General features: G+C 35.1%; 2 protein-coding genes across 5 annotated transcripts in view; one reads left to right on the top strand and one right to left on the bottom strand.

The window, feature by feature from the left end:
- Nucleotides 1–17,294, top strand: part of LOC106664314 (sortilin-related receptor-like) — a 74,897-nt gene extending 57,603 nt beyond the window's left edge. For all 4 annotated transcript variants that reach the window (XM_014389931.2, XM_024229195.1, XM_014389933.2 and 1 more), the window contains 2 exons: nt 15,235–15,477; nt 17,217–17,294. In XM_014389931.2, coding sequence (XP_014245417.1) covers nt 15,235–15,477; nt 17,217–17,233 — 260 coding nt within the window. In that variant the 3' untranslated portion in view covers nt 17,234–17,294. The remainder of the gene's footprint in view (nt 1–15,234; nt 15,478–17,216) is intronic.
- LOC106664218 (MORN repeat-containing protein 3-like) overlaps nt 1–18,092 on the bottom strand; it is a 106,708-nt gene that overhangs the window by 85,747 nt on the left and 2,869 nt on the right. The gene's annotated exons all lie outside the window — the stretch shown is intronic.

Below are 18,092 nucleotides of genomic sequence, written 5' to 3'. Positions count from 1 at the left end.
CACTATTGAATATTGGTGAAGATCTAAGGGTTAAAACCCTCGAAACATCTGATATACTTAGAACCAGTTTATCCACATGAATAACTGTATGTGCCAAGAGAAAAAGAACATGGATGTGTGTCAGACATCGTGGTCATCATTTTGAAAACAATTTGTAACGTCTTCTGCTTGTAAATCCTTTAATAATTTATCGTGGGAAAATTATAATACTGAAAACAAACATTTCTATTTATCGTCATCACCTGAGTCGTGACCATTCGCAGGTAGTCGAGCATTGATTCGCAATTAGTCTACTACAATCAGAACGGGTTATGAATATTCTTGTACCGTTTGAAAGCTTAAAAAATAATGAACTTTTCGTGAATTTTGACAATCTATAGGATTTAAACGCAAGGGCATACCTAATTATGCATTATTTCTTAAAAACCAAACTTTGTGGTATTTTTAAAATTTGAGCATTTGCTAAGGTTCTTAATTGAAAATTAATTTTCAGACAAAAGTAATAATTTGAGCGTTTTCGAGAAAAACTCCGAGACACGTGAACTTTTATTTATATCTTAGTTTCTCATGAGCTAAAATTGTGGATTTGTCTCTCCAGATTAGCAACATACGAATGGCAAGACACACATCAGTGTACATTTTTGAGGGGGTGTTGACACTGAATTCAATGGTGCAAACGGTTTTTAATTTAGTGCAACCGTTCTCAAGTTATTCCCAAAAAACTTTTTCTGAACATTGGTCTTCTGATAAATTTTTTTCAAACTTCTTCAACCAAGATCAAATTTATATATTTATGATTTTAATCGGCAGTAAAATAAATTGCTCAAGTTTGTATTTTTAGAACGAAATTTGCACCAGGTAAGTTAGCGTTTTAATGAGCTACACCCAGAGCGCCTTGTTAAGCGATGTTTTTTGAGAAAATTGTTGCAAATTTGTCTTTTAGTACAAGAGCAATTATTTTATTACTAATTAAAATTATAAATAAATGTTACATACTCGGCCCTACCCTTATCTATTGTAACCCTTTACCTCCTTCTTTATCACATCTGCACGTATGCATTACCAACAAACCCCTTCCTTCTTTAAATCCCTTAAGCCTTTCCAGAAATTACGTTATGAAGTTTTGTCTCTCTCAAGATGTTTTCTTCTTTCCTTTTTATTGAGTTATTTTTCCTTTTTTATTTTCTGAAAGTGGCGAGGATAATAATGAACTCAACAACTTTTTTTCCCTTCTATAGTTTTTATTTGTCCGCAATGCATTTTGGGGTCATCTTCCCGGTTCCCCAAAACCATTAGGGGAGCGGAAAGATGGCCCCGAAATGCATTGCGGACAAATAAAAACAATAGAAATGAAAAAAAGGTTGTTAGGTTCATCTTTACCTCTGTTAATGGACCACATTGGCAAATTGGAAAATGTTTTCAATGATGAAAAACGAATACTGTCGTATTTATCAGTTATTTCCATTAAAATGATGACATGAGTCTTTCTTTTCAACGGAAAAGTGTCACAACTTTCGATGATATCAAAGATCGCGCCTTTAAAAGAAAAATCTCATTTTGGGTTGACTCTGTAGAGAAGGAAAAGGTGGAGTAGTTTCCTGTGTTAAATATTGTTTTAAAAGAAAAACTGGAGCTTGCGAACGGCACGTTGATTGATGAAATATGGAAACACCTTAGAAGTTTGTAGATGCCCTTTTAGCACTTCTTCCTAACAGCTTGAGATACTGCTATACTACCTCGAGACAGCTGCAAGACCAATGGTGGGCAAACAGTTTTCCGTTCCGACAAGCCAATAGACTTCAAACTCCACCTTGAAAACTACTTTCGAGTTCGATACTTACCACCGTTTTTGATTCCGTCTGGAAAACAAAAAATTTCAATCATTCGTTGAAAAAGGAAAACTTGGTCTTCATCCATTTGCCCGAACTTACCTATGCGAATCCGGATTTTCTATCTGTACAGCCATCAACACACAATACCGAAGCTGTCTAGATGCTGATCCGGACATCCGGCTGCAAAAAATTAGAACAAACAACTCCAAATTTTGCAGGTTAAAACAACCTCACTCTTCCTATTAATTGATATTCATTAAATCATTCGTGTTCAAATTATTACTTTTGAAATCGGCTCGAGTTTTACCTAACTATGATTCCGTTCTGTCTAATTTCGGTGTTCCGGATTTTGTATATAAAGTCCAGTATGTCCGCCAAAAGTTTGTTTTCTGTAGTGATATCCCTCTCAATCACCTGATTAGGAATGGACTGTCCAATTATAAAACTTTAAGAAGAAGAAGAAAACATACTTTATTTATACATTCTAATAACAAACAACTCAACTTTTCAAACTTGAGATAGAACTTGAAGTTAAACTGTAAATATGTACATATATACAAAAAAAATACTTTCGGAAACAAAAGTATTTTACGACATGGAAAGAATCCTATGTCGGAGGCTGTCTGTTTCTTATTTAATTCTTATTTTATTATTTATGTATTACTGGTAATTATTAGCATTTATCAGTTAAATTCACTTATTAATTCATGCCAGTTTTACATGTTTGGCGGGAAAATTTTGCAATATTTTTACAATTATTTATATTAATCCATTTATGTTTTAGTGGTCTAATTGACCAAGTTACTTCTTTCAATTAATTATTCTTTTTATTTAAGGTCTTGGTTGAGATAAAAAGAGGCAAAAAGAGGGAAAATTCGAACGGTTGTAGGTTAAGATGCGGAGTTGGTGTCCGAGAGGATTGAAGTCACGATAGCTCAAGTGGTTTAGAGCAGCACCGTATTGAGCCGAAGGTGGTGGGTTCGAATCCCGCTCGTAACGCTAGGTTTTTCATTTCAACCAATACTTTACATAAAGATTAATTAATTGAAAGAAATTATTTGGTCAATCGGACGGCGAAATAAAAAGGATTTAATAAGGAATACGAAGTATATCTTCACTAAATCTATCCGTGGCCATTTGATTTGTCGCCGAGAATCGAGTCCTGATTACACATTTGAAAAATGGCAAAAAGGAGGGAAAATTCGAAAGGTTGTAGGCTGATATGGGGAGTTGGTGTCCGAGTGGATCGAAGCCACGATAGCTCAAGTGGTAGAGCAGCGGCGTACTTAGTCGAAGGTCGTGGGTGCGAATCCCGCTCGTGACACTGACGCTTTTATCTCAACCAAGACATTACATAAAAAGAATAATTATTTATATCGTTCAATAAGGATTTAAAAAGGATTTATGGAATCGATCGTATGCCTAGTTAACGAATACGAAACTCAAGAATAGGATACTCGGCCATGTAATGAAACCCATTTTATTTTGCACCGGAGTTACAAGTAGAACAAGTATCATTGAAGTTTCCTTCTCTTCATGGTCGCGAGTTCAAATTCATTTGTTCACATCTCAAGTTAACAAAACCAAAAACTTCAAACAACCGGTAGCTTTCTGTAGTCGTGTTGGTTGGGTCGAAGATTGCCAAGGATTCATCTCTTCGTAGTATGAATAGTGCCTCGATGCTCGCGCACTATTTAAACAGTCATCCCTGTGAGCTACTCTAGCTTTGTCCAGAAGTTTCTTTGAAAAATCTGTCCAGTCACTTATGTTCTCCCATGAAAAGGAGAAACCAAATACCAGATCCCAAGCCTTAAAATTCCATTAGTCAAGCTATGCACCTGCCATTAAAATCCCAAGCCCTGATATAAAATAACAAAATAGAAACTTACAAAAGTGCCTTTTTTAAAAGAAGAATCATACAAAGACAAGGCGGTAAGACGTCTATCGAATGATGATTGATTTATATAAGTTCAATTTTAAACGTACAAATACAAATATACAGAATTGAGCTTATGACGTTTCAGCCATTTCGGTGTTCGGGCGGTCCGAGGACTGACCTCCGTCTTATCTATCCCGTCGCCCAAGTTAGGCTCCAGGGGTTTTCAGCAGTTAAGTTATTTCATCCCTCAATGCATGCAATTTTTAAGCCTACGAACATTCTCATACATTCTTAAATACATTCACGTACCATTCACACAAGTAGGATGACGGTGTACTCGATATTCCTCCAACACCCTTTACTTACAACATTTAGTGAGACTCGATGGGCTCTAAAATCAGAACCCAAAACGAACATATATTAACCACTATTTACAATAAAATATCCCTGTTTCCTCCAAAAATCAGAACAGTTGTGTAGTTTGTCATCTTCACATCATAGGACATTCTATCAAGCAACAAAAAGTGAATGGCTTTTCATTTTACATATATGCATTTATAAATTTGTGACAACCATCGATTTTTTCTTTTTCCTACTGTTCAATGATTAAGAAACTCATTTCATAAAAACAAAACAGATATTATCTTCTCTGTTAGAGATCTTTTATAAGAAATTGAGGATAAGTGGCAGAAAAGAGTGAATCCGTTGACTTTTCCCATCTAAAAGGGCGGATCAATACCGTCCATCTAAACTCAGCCCACCCGAAGCAATTGCAAAAATGGTCTCTGCACTCCCATGATTCGATTACACAAAATGGCAACGGTTCGCAAAAGTGTGAATATCATATGTCTGTATTGCCTTTACAATGAAAATGGTTTTCGAACCTGATAACTTTTGATTGGTATGTTATGGTTTTTAAATGTTAAATGTTTCGGCTGGATACTAAAATAAAAATTTAAAATAAAAGAAGGAAAATAAATAAACCTTACGGTTTAGTGTGGACTGTACAAAAAGAGGAACCATTCACTGGAGGTCGTCTCGTGAGGTTGGAGCCCCCCCCCCCCCGTTGCAACGCCGTAGAACGTCCTATAGCTCAGAAAGTGAAGAATAGAATGGGAAATAAGTGAAATTTTGGAAAATGGTTAAGAAAATTATAGGGGAAAGTGAGAAGTGCTCAGGGAAGAGGTTATAAAAGGGTGAGTTCGAGAAGAGTTTTCCCAATGGCTCCTTACTGACATACAGAAAAATTGGAACGGTCGGAAAATGACGAAGTGGAGGTTGAGGACGATTCAAAGAGCCTATCTTGCTTTAGCCAAAACCCTAACCTTTTAAATCATGTTACTTTCAATTTGTGATTCACACTTTGTTATCACTAATTAACTAAATACTGATCGATTTATTTGTAATTGAAGGTCATCCAGAAAACTAGAGATACTCAAAAAAGAACTTACCTGCTTTGTAATGACTTAATTTGCAGTGTTTCGATAATATCGTCATCTGATCAATGAAATCTCACATAAATATCAAAATATGCAGACATTTTCTTACCTACTCTTCATTTTCAATAAACAAACATTATAAAATATCAATAGTAAAAGTTATAATTTGTAAATCTTTATCACGATAGCTTTTGTCGTTGTCGTAGATGTTAGCTTTTGTCACGATAGCTCAAGTGGTTAGAGGAGCGGCGTATTGAGCCGAAGGTCGTGGGTTCGAATCCCGCTCGTGATACTGATTTTTCCATTTCAGCCAATACCTTACATAAAGATTAATTGAAAGATGTTATTTGGTCAATCGGACCCCGAAATATAATGGATTATAATTTGTATTGTTTTTTCAAGTTAGTGAACTGTAACGTTCAATCCGATCATTATGGAGTGTTATTTACATAGAATACAGCATCATTTAAAATGCTAATTTACCTGAAGCATAAATTAAGGTGAAGTCCTTTCATTTCTATAGCATGTATATCTTGGGAAAACAATCTGCCGCGAGTATGTTAAGCCAGCATAACCGGAAAGCAGTTATGGTCTTATCGGCTAATGAATACTCAAAGAAATTAATTTCTATAAAATTTATAGAATTTAATATAATTTAGAAAAACTTTATTTAATAGTGTTTAATAAATTTTTATTTTTATTAATTAATTAATTTTATTACGCATTCATTTATTTTTTTAATAATGTTTTAACAATAAGTTTTTTTTATTGTAAACATTATTAGTTATAAATAAAACATAACCTGTACAAAAAAGTATTGATTGCTCCAATCTTTAAAAAAAAATTTTTTTTTTAATTAGTATTAATTTTTCAGCGCGTGTTCACACAGCAGAAGTCATATCAATCCTCGGGGTGCGTAAAAAAATCCCATTTGTAAGTACGTGAGTTTGAAAACAGGGCCGCAGGATTCGAACCCGGAACCTTTACCGTGTTAACACCTTAACTTTTGAAGACACCGACCCCCCTATTGTATTAGTTTTTAGTAATTATAATGGAAAATTCGGTGTTCATTTTTTAAACCGCAATTCATTCAATAATATTATTATATTCTTATTGCAATCAACTTCTACTGTATTATTATATTACTTGTCGAAGATATAGTTTATTTATCGTTGAGTATAGTATCGGCCTTCATGATAAATATTGAAGTAAAGTGATCAGGGATGAAGCCATGTAGGTAAAAAAAAATCAACGTGTTTTTCTGCAGTCAAGCTTTCGGCTGTATTTGACGCCTTCCTCAGGACTCTATTTGAGTAAATTTAATAATAATAAGTAAATTTAAATAGAGTCCTGAGGAAGACGTCAAATACAGCGGAAAGCCCGGCAGCAGAAGAAAAGTTGGTTTTTTCACCTACATTGCTTCATCCCTGATCTCTTTACTTCAATGTAATTTATTTATTTTATTAACATTGGAACAATATTATTCCATTTTTTCGAACAATATTTTGAAAAACAACCGTTGGTTAATAAACAACCAAACAAAATACTATATTACAGAATATTACACGAGATATTTGTGGTATTAATATTGTAAATGAGAGTATTTGTACCGCCGAAGCAAGTAAGTCTTAGAAGGCAGAGAAATAGAAGTAGCCAAAATCTATAAATATTTAGGTATCCACTTGACTCCTTCATTTAATTTTAATGCTCATTTTCGGGACAAAATAAGTAAAGCAAAGTCCGGGATTAATTCTACTTGACAGAATGTTTCATTAAATTCAAAAATTCCTATGAACGCCAAACTTAAAATGTGTTACGCAGCGTCTCGAATAGTAGTTTGTTATGCAGCCCAAGTTTTCCAAATCTATGAACAAGTTGAGAAACTACAGAGATTTTTTGTGAAAAATCTACTCAACCTTCCTTACAATAGTCCTAATTATATTTTACATTTACAAATAGGAATGAATAGCACATATGTATATATTTTAGGACTGCATTTAAAATACATCTTAAGAACTTTAAAACTGCCTGATTATAGTCTCCCAAAAAATATATGTAAACATATAATAAATAAAAATATTCTTTCGTTAACTCATGGCAGAAATTATGTAATCAGTACGATATTGCCATAAACGTAAACGAAAACGTAGAAAAATTTTAAGTATAAGTTTAGAAGAAAATCGAAATGCATAAAAAAAGCTAGCAATGGGATTGTTCGTGGAATGTACCCATAGCTAAATTATAATGTTTTTATTTACACTCCAGATCGTTTACTGAAGTTAAACTATAATGAAAGCAAGGAGGGAACAGCTGAACTTAAATTTTAGACCAGATTTGTGCCATCTTTGTTCATTGTGTACTTAAAAAAAATTGAAGATACAAACCATATGATTGCAATCTGCCCTATTTTAAAGCCATATAGAATAAAATACTTTAAGAAAGATAATTTAACAGACTCTGAACTTTGTAATTATCTAAACGGTAGAGACTGAGGTTTACTATGTAATTATTTAAAAGATGCATTATATTATAGAAATTTACTTGTCAGAGAATTTAATTATTAATAGGAATTCATTTTATTTATTTTTTTTTACTCTGTGCTTACGGGTAAGGATCCTCTGACTCTATCACTACTGATGAAGGAGGCGATGGGGTTGCTAAGCGGATGGTGTGGTGACAAAGGTCTTTCGATAAATCCTGCTAAACTGGAACTGATAATGTTCAGCAGGAGAAGATCAATAGGCAATTTTAAAAACCCAAAATGTCAGGGTATTGAATTAAAATTAAAGGATTCAATCAAATTCCTTGGGATAATGCTAGATAGGAAACTTGATTGGAAAGGCAACATTAAAAATATACATAGGAAAGGCACTATATCCATGGTGCAGTGTAGGAGAATCGTTGGTAGAACATGGGGTATTAAACCATGGGTGGCCAAATGGATATACACCGCGATCATACTACCAAGATTTATATTTGCAGCCCTAGTTTGGTGGAAAGGGCTAGAAAACAAAGGGGCTATTAACAAGCTAAGGTCATTCCAAAGACTAGGTTGTATGATGATGACGGGAGCATTTCCCACTACACCAACCCTAGCTTTGGAAGTGATAACTAACACTACACCTCTACACATTGAGGTCAACGTTAAAGCACTAACCATAAGGGAAATAATATAGGACACTCGAAAATTATACATTTATTGAGTAAGGTCAACAAACAACTACTGGGTGTAAGCGATAAAAAGGTGAAAACACCTTTAGGGAAAAAGTACTTTCAGGTAGTTACTCCCTGTGACTATAACTATAGGTCTGATGATGACCATCGTAGCCTAGACTGCTTCACCGATGGCTCACTCATTAAGGATAAGGGAAGCGGTGCTGGAATACACATACCTAAATTAGGGATCAGCATCTCCTCCCCTCTTGGTAATAACACCTCGGTCTTTCAGGCAGAGGTCTGGGCCATTAATGTTTGCTGTAGAACACTCATGGATAACAAGATTAAGGGAAAAGATATTAAAATTTTTTCCGACAGTCAGGCCAGTCTAAAATCATTACAAAAAGAACTATCAACATCTAGACTGGTAGAGGAAACAGTTGAACTCATTAATAGGATTATTACCAGGTATGAGAATAGGGTAACCCTCATATGGATACCTGCTCATAAGGGGCACTATGGCAATGAGGAGGCGGACAGCCTGGCCAAGGAAGGATCAAGACGATTGTCGGGCCACAACCGGTATTACCCCACTCTTTAAGCACAGCGAAAGAGAGTATAAGTTGTTGGGGCATGAAACAATTCCTTAAGGAATGGAATATGTCCCCCGGATGCAGGCAATCGATGGGGTTTGTGAAGGAAATCAAACCTAAAGAAGCGAAATGGTTACTCTCTAACTCTAGGAGAGGAATAAGGAGACTGATAGGTATCCTAACGGGCCATTGCCCCTTGAGAAGACACCTCTTCATAATGGGTACTCTAATAGGAATCTAATAACTTTCGAAGGAGAGGACATAACTAAAACACTCCCCAGGATAAAATGGTCCACAATCCTAGGGTTTGTGAATAGGTCCAAAAGGTTTCTGCAGGACTCGTGATCCGACCAGGTCCCGGACCTGTTAGGGATGGGGTACGGGCCTACCCAGGCTTTTAACCCCTCGGGTCCTGGTCGCCCGCCCTGCATAATATATATACTCTGTGCTTTGTTTCTTTTTCTTTTTATAGCAGAAGATGTAGATGTAATATTCGGGGTGTAGTATGCTGCGCCCTTTAAGGTATCCCCCGTTCTCTGCGTAAAGCACATCGGTGAGTCCTACCTCACAAGAAATTTGATTAATAGGCCCTGCTTCAGTGGTTGAAGATCTTCTATGGTCACATTATACATCCCAAAACACTTCTTCCTGCGGGCAAGTGTAGCACCGCAGTTTGTTAGTAGGTGTGTTGGTGTCTCCTCTGCCTTTTTACAGAATCTGCATGTGCCGTCTTGTATGTCATTCTGCGTGTCCAATCTTCTTTAAGTGTCCATTTAGCTTGCAGTGTCCTGTTAAGAATCCTATTAGGATTCGCAGTTTCTTCCTGCATCCCTTGATACATTCTGTAATTTCTTTTCTTCCGAAATTTGTTAAGAGGTTCTTGGATTGCCTGTATCCAATGAGTGAATTCCATTGTTCCTTCATTTTCTTTTTGTCCTTCTGTCTGAGATATTCGTTAATAGAGTGGGTTCCTATGCCACAGAAGGATTCAGGTCCTGTCAGCGGTATAGCAGCTCCTTTCCTTGCAAGGGTGTCCGCTTTCTCGTTGCCTTCCACTCCCATGTATCCTGGGGGGGGAGGCTGACTTTGTTCTGCGTACCTAATATGTTTAATTTGGTTTTGCAGTTCAGCACCATCCTTGGACTGATGATATGCTTTGATGGCTGCTTGGCTATCTGACATGATATGTTCCTGTTTTTGTACCCTTTATTCAGGTTGAGTTGAATACATCTCTCGATTGCGTGAATCTCATCTTGGAAGATACTGTGTAATATCCCCATGGGTTGTGAGTATTTGGCTCCAGGACCGAATACTCCTACCCATTTACCTTCTTGTGTTCTAGATCCATCTATGTACCAAAGGATGGTGCCAATCTTAAAAGAGGTGTTTCCCTCTCGTGACCATTCTTTTTTGGTACCTACGTTTATTCGGAGGTTTTGATTAAATGCAAACATCCTGTTCATGTCGTCTCTCGGAGCCATGAGTAATCGGATGGTCTTTCATTATTTTATTGCTGTTTCTCCATTTTAGTTGTATTCCTGTTGGAGATTTCTCTTTGCTAATACTAATGATGGTTTTCTGCGGTGTCCTCGTTACCATGGGTCGATTAATCCCAATACTTTTTCCATGCTAATTGTGGGACATGTTCTCATTGCACCCGCTATGGAAATGCATGTTCTTTTCTTTTAGATATTTGTTCTGCTTTATCGGCCTAGGCTACAGCTCGGTATGTAAGTATGGGTTTTACCATCATAGTGTGCATCTAAAGCAGGGTTTCCAGTTTTTTTTACTCTGTGCTTTCTTTCTTTTTCTTTTTATTGTAGTAATAAAAAAAATAAAAAACTTGTAAAAAAAATATTGCAACTCTGCTGACGGATTAGTATCCAAGGAAAAAAAATGTTTTCGCTGAGATAGTTTGTTTTTTATTTTGTAAACAACTTTATTAATAAACATTTTTATTATTATTAATTATTATTGTAAATGAGAGGCCAGGGTCAAAGCGAGCGGGCATTTCTGAAAGGCGGGCATCAGAAACCACTGCCGAGAGATTAGATAGCCATATTGTTTATCGGTTAATCTTTTTGAATGATAAAAATATCATTCAGCATTATTGTATCCTTGTGCAGCGCAAAACATAGTTCAAAACGTGCGTTTCGTTACGGAAACGATTTAATAGATATATGAAAAGACAAAAAATTATTCATGTTGGACAAATTGATTTCACATCTTCTCCTCGTCCCCAAACCTTTCAGACCTTACGTCGTATTGGAAAGAAAGCTTTTACGGTAACCAACCAAGGCCTTAACTCTCGTTATTTTTGTATTACTTAATCTAAAATGTCAGGGCATGAAATTTTAGGAACTTATGAACAAAACCAAACTTTAAAAACCTGTTGTTTATTACTACTATGTTTACTTTGAAAATAGAAGTGGGTTAATCTGTTTTCATTACTACATGGTTCCATTCGTCACCAGGATAGAAAGATATAGATAAAAGAAGATAAGAAGGCAAAATGGAAAGGGGCAGATAAATAGAAACTAGATAGATTGAGACAGAAAGAGTAAGTATGTAAGAGAGAGGAAGAGAGAAAGAGAGAAAGAGAGAGAGAGAGAGAGAGTGTGTGTGGTAGGTGAGTGAGTGAGAGAGAGAGAGAAAGAGTAAGTAAGCTAGTGTGTTGGTGAGAGAGTGTAATTCAGTGAGTGTGTGAGAGAGTGGTAGATAGAGTAATTTATTACTACGCGAGTTATTGCCATTCCGAAAGCCATGGACTGGCTGCTAAAACGGTCAATTAAGGCGATAGTAATAACTATCTGGACTGATAGTCAAATCGCACTAAACCGAGTGATGGATCGACGAAACCACCTGATTACTGTAGAGAACATCAGATATCTAATTTGGAAACTTCGAAAGGAAATTTAGGTTAATGTAAACTTCGAACAGACCAAGGCTCACATAGGTAATGAGGTAGTCGACAGGCTAGCAAAACAAGCAGCAGGTGACTCTAAACTGAAACCAGAATTTAATCCTGTACCCTTCTCCTACGAAGCCAAATAAGCGAACGTGGACACCAAAGATGGGAGCAAATAAGGCACATCACGGTCAAAAGGTTGCACGCCTAAAAGTTGGCGGTGGAATTGCCAATTAATTATAAAATTACTCTGACTATATGCGGACATGGCAAAAATGCTGCCAAAAAATTGGCAAGACTTCCGAAAGAAAGCGATCGCTGTATATACTATATATATACTGATAAACCGTAGACGTGGGAACACATCATCCTGGATTGCACCACTTTCATGCATAAAGGAAGAATTTGACAGGTGCAGTCGTTTGTCAGGGAGAAGCATGGCCAGCATCATTTGAAGTTTTACTTAATAAACATTTGAAGAACTTTTTGTAATTTTTAAACTGTATGGACTTTAACTTAATCTGAAGCATTACAATTTCTTTTATTTTCTTGTTTCTGGGTAAATTTTGTTTTAGTTATTGTGTTTGTGTTTTCATTTCATTGAGTAAAAATTAGTTGCATAGAATGAAAAAATTTTTTTTAATGATCTTTAATTACTTTGTCGGAATGGATCTGATAAATTCCCCTTCAGCAAGGTGGCTGCAGTTGGAAAAAAAGAATGAGTGAGAAAAAATGAGTAAGTGAGTGAGTGGTGAGAGAGCGATAGATAAAGTAAATGTGTGAGTGAGAGAGAGAAAAAGTGATCGAGTTAGTGGGTGAGCGAGTGATAAAGGGAGTACTTGAGTGAGCAAGATGTATACTAGAGATATACTGTATTACCTCTATTTTTAAATATATCATACACGTTTTTAAATAACCAATTTTTAATAATTAAATTAAATTAAAACACAAAACAGTATTTATAAATTATTTTCTTGGAGTAGATAGCTCAACATAATGTGTTTATAACATGAATTATGATTTCCTTGCACAAAATAGTATTCATAATTACATAGAGTCGTAGAAGAAAATTTCTCAATTTTTGAAATTAGTAGTTAGTTTTTTATGATTTCAGTTATATTTTGTGCTTTTTATCAGTATTACATATTATAATTGTCTATCTCTTATTATAGTTATCGATGGGATAATTTTTAATTGCTGACAATCGTTGTCTATTTCGCAATGAATATTGTTGGTGACATTATTTGGCTGATTTTGGTTAAATGGGAGGGTGTTGCCTGTTCTAGATAGAATAACAGGAAGTTAATATTCATGATATGGAATGAAAGGGACTTGCTTGATATCTGTACATTTAATTCGTAATTTACTTGACGTCTTGGGTTTAAATATTGTAAATAGATGCTAATGTGACCATTAATTAGTGACCGTTAATCGATATTTATTTAGAAATCGTGAGATGCGGTCTGGTGTGANTGTGATAGGCCTTGGATAAATGGTATGGAAATGTATGCTGGTTTGTTTGTATTCGATAGATTTAATGTAGTATTATTAGTAATAGTGGATGGTGTTAGAGTTGAGTTGTAAAATTTACAACTCAACACTAACACCAGTTAAATAGTATCATGGTAAAATATGAAGGAGGTATATTCGTTAAAACCTCAACGAAGAAATTAATATTCTTTAATTGGCCTCATCCCTGATCATTTTTATTATTAAAGAAAATAATTGTGCTAAAATATGAGGTGATATATAGATGAACTCGCCCATCCTGCTATGTTACCCTTATTTTGTTGAAAAACCCAAATTAAGAAAACCAAGCCTTGCCAATTACAAAATAAAACAAACTGTTCTCAATGAAAAATATTACAAATTATATGCCCTTTATTTTACCTTTATTGTGCATAATTTTCTCGTGATAACCGTGTGAACATAATTATATTGGATACCCCGTATAAATATTATGTTTTTCCTAATGTATATTTATCGTTTTGCCTTCCGTTATCGTAATTCTTTCTAGCAGTCCGTTCTTTTTTGTTACTTCTTTTAATTATTAATTTTATTTATTTCATTTTAAGAAACAAATACGATTACATGCACAGTGTCCCCCTGGACAATACCTTTATTCACCAGGCAATTAATTGGCAACTTAGTTGCCATTGGTAGTCATTTATATGTATATGTTTATAATAGGGAAAAATTAAAAAAAAACCTTCGACTAATATTTCTTATTGTGATAAGAATAAACAAATAAGTCTATATATGAGAACCTAATTTATTTAATAAAGTAAATTAATAATAAATATAAATACATTTAAAATAAATATAAATATATTTGTATATATTTATGCAAATATATTTGCATATACAGACACATGTTCACACATATACACACATACTAACATGTTTGAGTACACAAGTTAGGCGATAATATATTTGATCCTCCCACTTGGTCCCATAGGGTTTTGTGTTTGGCTCTGGGTGCACATTTTTGTCCGAATCTTGAATTAATCTTCTGGTGTTACCAAAATATCTATCAAAAAATTTTTGACTATTGGTTTCTATGAACTCACGCCAAATTGCACTCCGGAGTTTGTGTGGAGTTCATCTATCTTGCTAAAGGGCTGTTACTGCATAAACTTAGGTACTTATTTGGCGTTCTTTGTAGCTTGTTATAATTGGTGTTACAAGTTAAGTCCCAAGCAGTGCATGCATATGTAATCACTGGTCTTACTATGGTTTTGTAGATGAGCATTTTGTTATAAACACTCAACTGGGACTCTCGGCACAGGAGTGGAAAAAGTATTTTTACATGTTTTTCCCTTTTTGAATTAGTTCATTGATATGGGCTGTAAACGTTAACTTAGCATCTAGTCGAACGCCGAGGTACCATATTGAGGGAGACCAGTAATTTCTTCATCATTAAAGGGAACTTTAAGGTCTACAGTTGGGGGTCTTTATGGCTAAGAGTATGGCTTCAGACTCCTGTTCACACTTTTTTCCACCTCGTCAAGTACCCGATAGTCCTGTCCGCTGCCTGCTCAATCGGTTCACTACAGACCCACTCTCCATGATGATGTGTAGAGCTAAGTGTCATCCGCGAGCAAGGCCAGTTAACGCCAGGGGTTTTGGGCATGTCATTAATATAAATGAGGAACAGTGTAGGTCCCAGAACAGAGCATTTTGGGACTCCAGCTGACCAACCCGTAATTCTACGCATTGAATTGATATTACGAACTTTTGTCGGACGAGGTATGATCTTGATTAAGTACTGGGGGTAACCCATCTTGATCAAGTTTGATGAATGATAAGTTGGTTTCTTTCGTTTTATCTGATGTATGTATGATTATTATCGTAATACATGTATATGCAATGCCCATATTACTTAAGTTGCTCGCCAAAGTAGTTCTCAACATTAATTTGTCAACAGGATGCCCGAGAGGGACGTACAGGTGCAAAGATGGGACTTGCATCGGAGGCCACGAGTTCTGCAACGCGGTCCTCAGTTGCCCGGACGGAAGCGACGAACCGGAAGGCGCCTGCCTAGGAAGAGGTCCTGCACATTTCTGCCCTTTTCGATGCGCCAACGGACGGTGCAGGTCGACAGCGGTCGCCTGTTCTGGAAGGGACGGATGTGGCGATAACTCGGATGAAATTAACTGCTCCGTCTGCAGTAAGTACAACAATAACTGTTTTATGTAGCACTTGTACTGCATCCATTAAAAACTCTTGTTCACCAGTTCTATACTTGCGGTACACAGTGTTGATTTTTGTCCTTTCCTTTGTACATAAGTTACTGTATGGTAAAACATTTTCTTCAGTGAATGTGTGTATCCATAAAGGCTGACAGTAAATTTGTAACAATCCCCTTTGTTTATTTGGCACATGTTCATTAAATCTACACTACCCTGTTAATAACCTATTAAAGTAATAGATAAAATAACCTGTTCCTGATCTAACTTTTTCCTGTATCGTATAATGTATTATACCATTTCAATTTTTCCTCAACTGCTTTATGATTTTTGTTTTCTGTGAAAAATTTTCTTGTATCCTCTTGTACATTCTCCAACTTCTTAAGCATTTTCTATCTCTCTTACATACATTCTCCAGCTTCGTCTTGTGATTCTTTTGAATTCTTCTAGTACATCTTAAGTATTCCCTTGCTTCCTCTTGTGAATTCTTTGTGCTTACTTTTATGTGTATACTCATATTTCTCAGCAGGTGTGAAATTCCCTTCATTTTCAGGGGAGAGTAGGATAAGAAAAACCGATTATCGAGAAAACCGAGGCTCTAACAAATCATTCATGAACAGGTCGGCTTCGTCGTGTCTGGAAATAACACAGGTTAATAACTCGACAAAACCGAAAATGTTTCTTTAATCACGTAAGAATGTGTAATTGCGATCGATCCACTTTCCAAACTCGAATACACAACGCTTTCCTTTTTCTAAGAGGGCAAACTACAAATCGATTGGAGAATACAACTTTTCTATTTAAAATTTAGAAACAATCTATTAGGTTTCGTGGTCCAATTGATAAAACAAATTCTTTTCAATTAATTAATCTTTAATTAAGTTTTGGTTGAGATAAAAAAGTCAGTGTCACAAGGGGGATTCGGATCCACGACGCCGCTGCTCTTCCACTTAAGCTATCGTGACTTTCATCCACTCGGACACCAACTTCCCATCTCCATTGGCCAAATAACTTATTTCAATTAATTAATCTTTATGTAAGGTATTGAGACTTTTTTATCTCAACCAATACCTTAATTAATTAATTGAAAGTGGCTATTTGGTCAATCGGACCACGAAATATAATCGACTAATAATGTAATTAAAAAATTGAAAAACGTTGAAATTATAAAATAATGTAAAAGTTAAAAGACAATATTGTTAAAAAATTACGAAAAACAATATTACAATTAAGTATGTTATTAAAATAAAAAAATGAAATTAAAATAATTCACGAACACTTTAGATCAAGGTATGGTCCTCAAAAAATAAAAAAATTTAAAAAAAAATATATATATAAAAATAAAAATAAATAAATAAATAAAAATCAGTTGTTACTGCCAAGCTTTCGACCTATTTTAAGGTCATCAGGGCCTATATTAATTTCACATTATGAAACATATTTGTGCAATTTATTTAACAGTTGTTTTTCATAATGAGAAAATGTGTCTCTAGGACAGCATAAAATCCTTCATTAAACAAGAAAACATTGGCGTAACTCGAAATGTGGTAATTTTCCTGATAAATACGCACACTGATGGTTTAAAGCTCGACACAGAACTTACGATATGCCACTTTTCGTGAATGGTGACAATACGGGAACTACACGTCAGTCAATGCTGATTGATCATTTCATATTACCAAAACAATCGTTTTATTTATTTAATTGTCTTTTGTTTCAGAGTGCCCGAAAGCATGATCTCCATTCTCTCAACATCTCGACGGTTGTATTTTATTTTTTATTATTTGTAATTTAAATTAAATTTTGTATTTATTTTCTAAACTTCTTTTTATTTCACCACCTATACAATTAGTTTATTATACAAATTTTGTAAAATAAAAGAAGAAACAATACAGATTTAAAAAATAAACTGGGACTAATTGGTCATAAATGGAATGAAAATTTAATTTTTGCATGTTTTAAAATTAAGGTCAACGCCGTGAGATATAATCAAGACCTAAATTCCCGGGTTCGAATCCAGCGGCCCTGCATTCGAACCCGACATGCTGTAAAAAAAAACATCGGCACCCGGGGGTTGAAATGACCTCTCCTGTTGTGAACCCTCGTAAGAAAATGTAAAATATTCCAAATTTGAAATAAAGGAAGATGTGTAATATATTGTCATTTTTTATTCACAAACATAACAAAAACAAAAAGGTACGAAGAAAAAATCTAACAACAATTCTGGTCAGAAAAATGACATGCAACCTGTTCGTTCGTGGTGATCTATGCCATCTACAAAAGGAATGTCTAGATGCTATCTGTCTAAGGTTTAACAAAAAGTTTTACTATGCTCCAAATTGGTTCATAGCACCACCCTTCTCCAGTTTGATCAAAATTTTTTGTTGACAATACAGAAAAAAAAACTATTCAAGACTGCTGTGAGAGGTTTTTCCACATTCGAATAGGTTCATGGACGATACGTTTTTTCTTGTAATTAAATTAAGAAAAAATTAATAATAAGAATAAAGTTATTGGACTATAATATGATGGAAACATAAGAAAAAGTTTGAGATTGCTGACCTTTCAGAGTTTGTTAAAATATTTGCCATAAAAT

The sequence above is a fragment of the Cimex lectularius genome, unplaced genomic scaffold, assembly GCF_000648675.2.
Source record: "Cimex lectularius strain Harlan isolate CLEC.00 unplaced genomic scaffold, Clec_2.1 scaffold98, whole genome shotgun sequence".
NCBI classification, from domain to species: domain Eukaryota; kingdom Metazoa; phylum Arthropoda; class Insecta; order Hemiptera; family Cimicidae; genus Cimex; species Cimex lectularius.
This window is presented reverse-complemented; position numbering and strand designations above follow the sequence as displayed.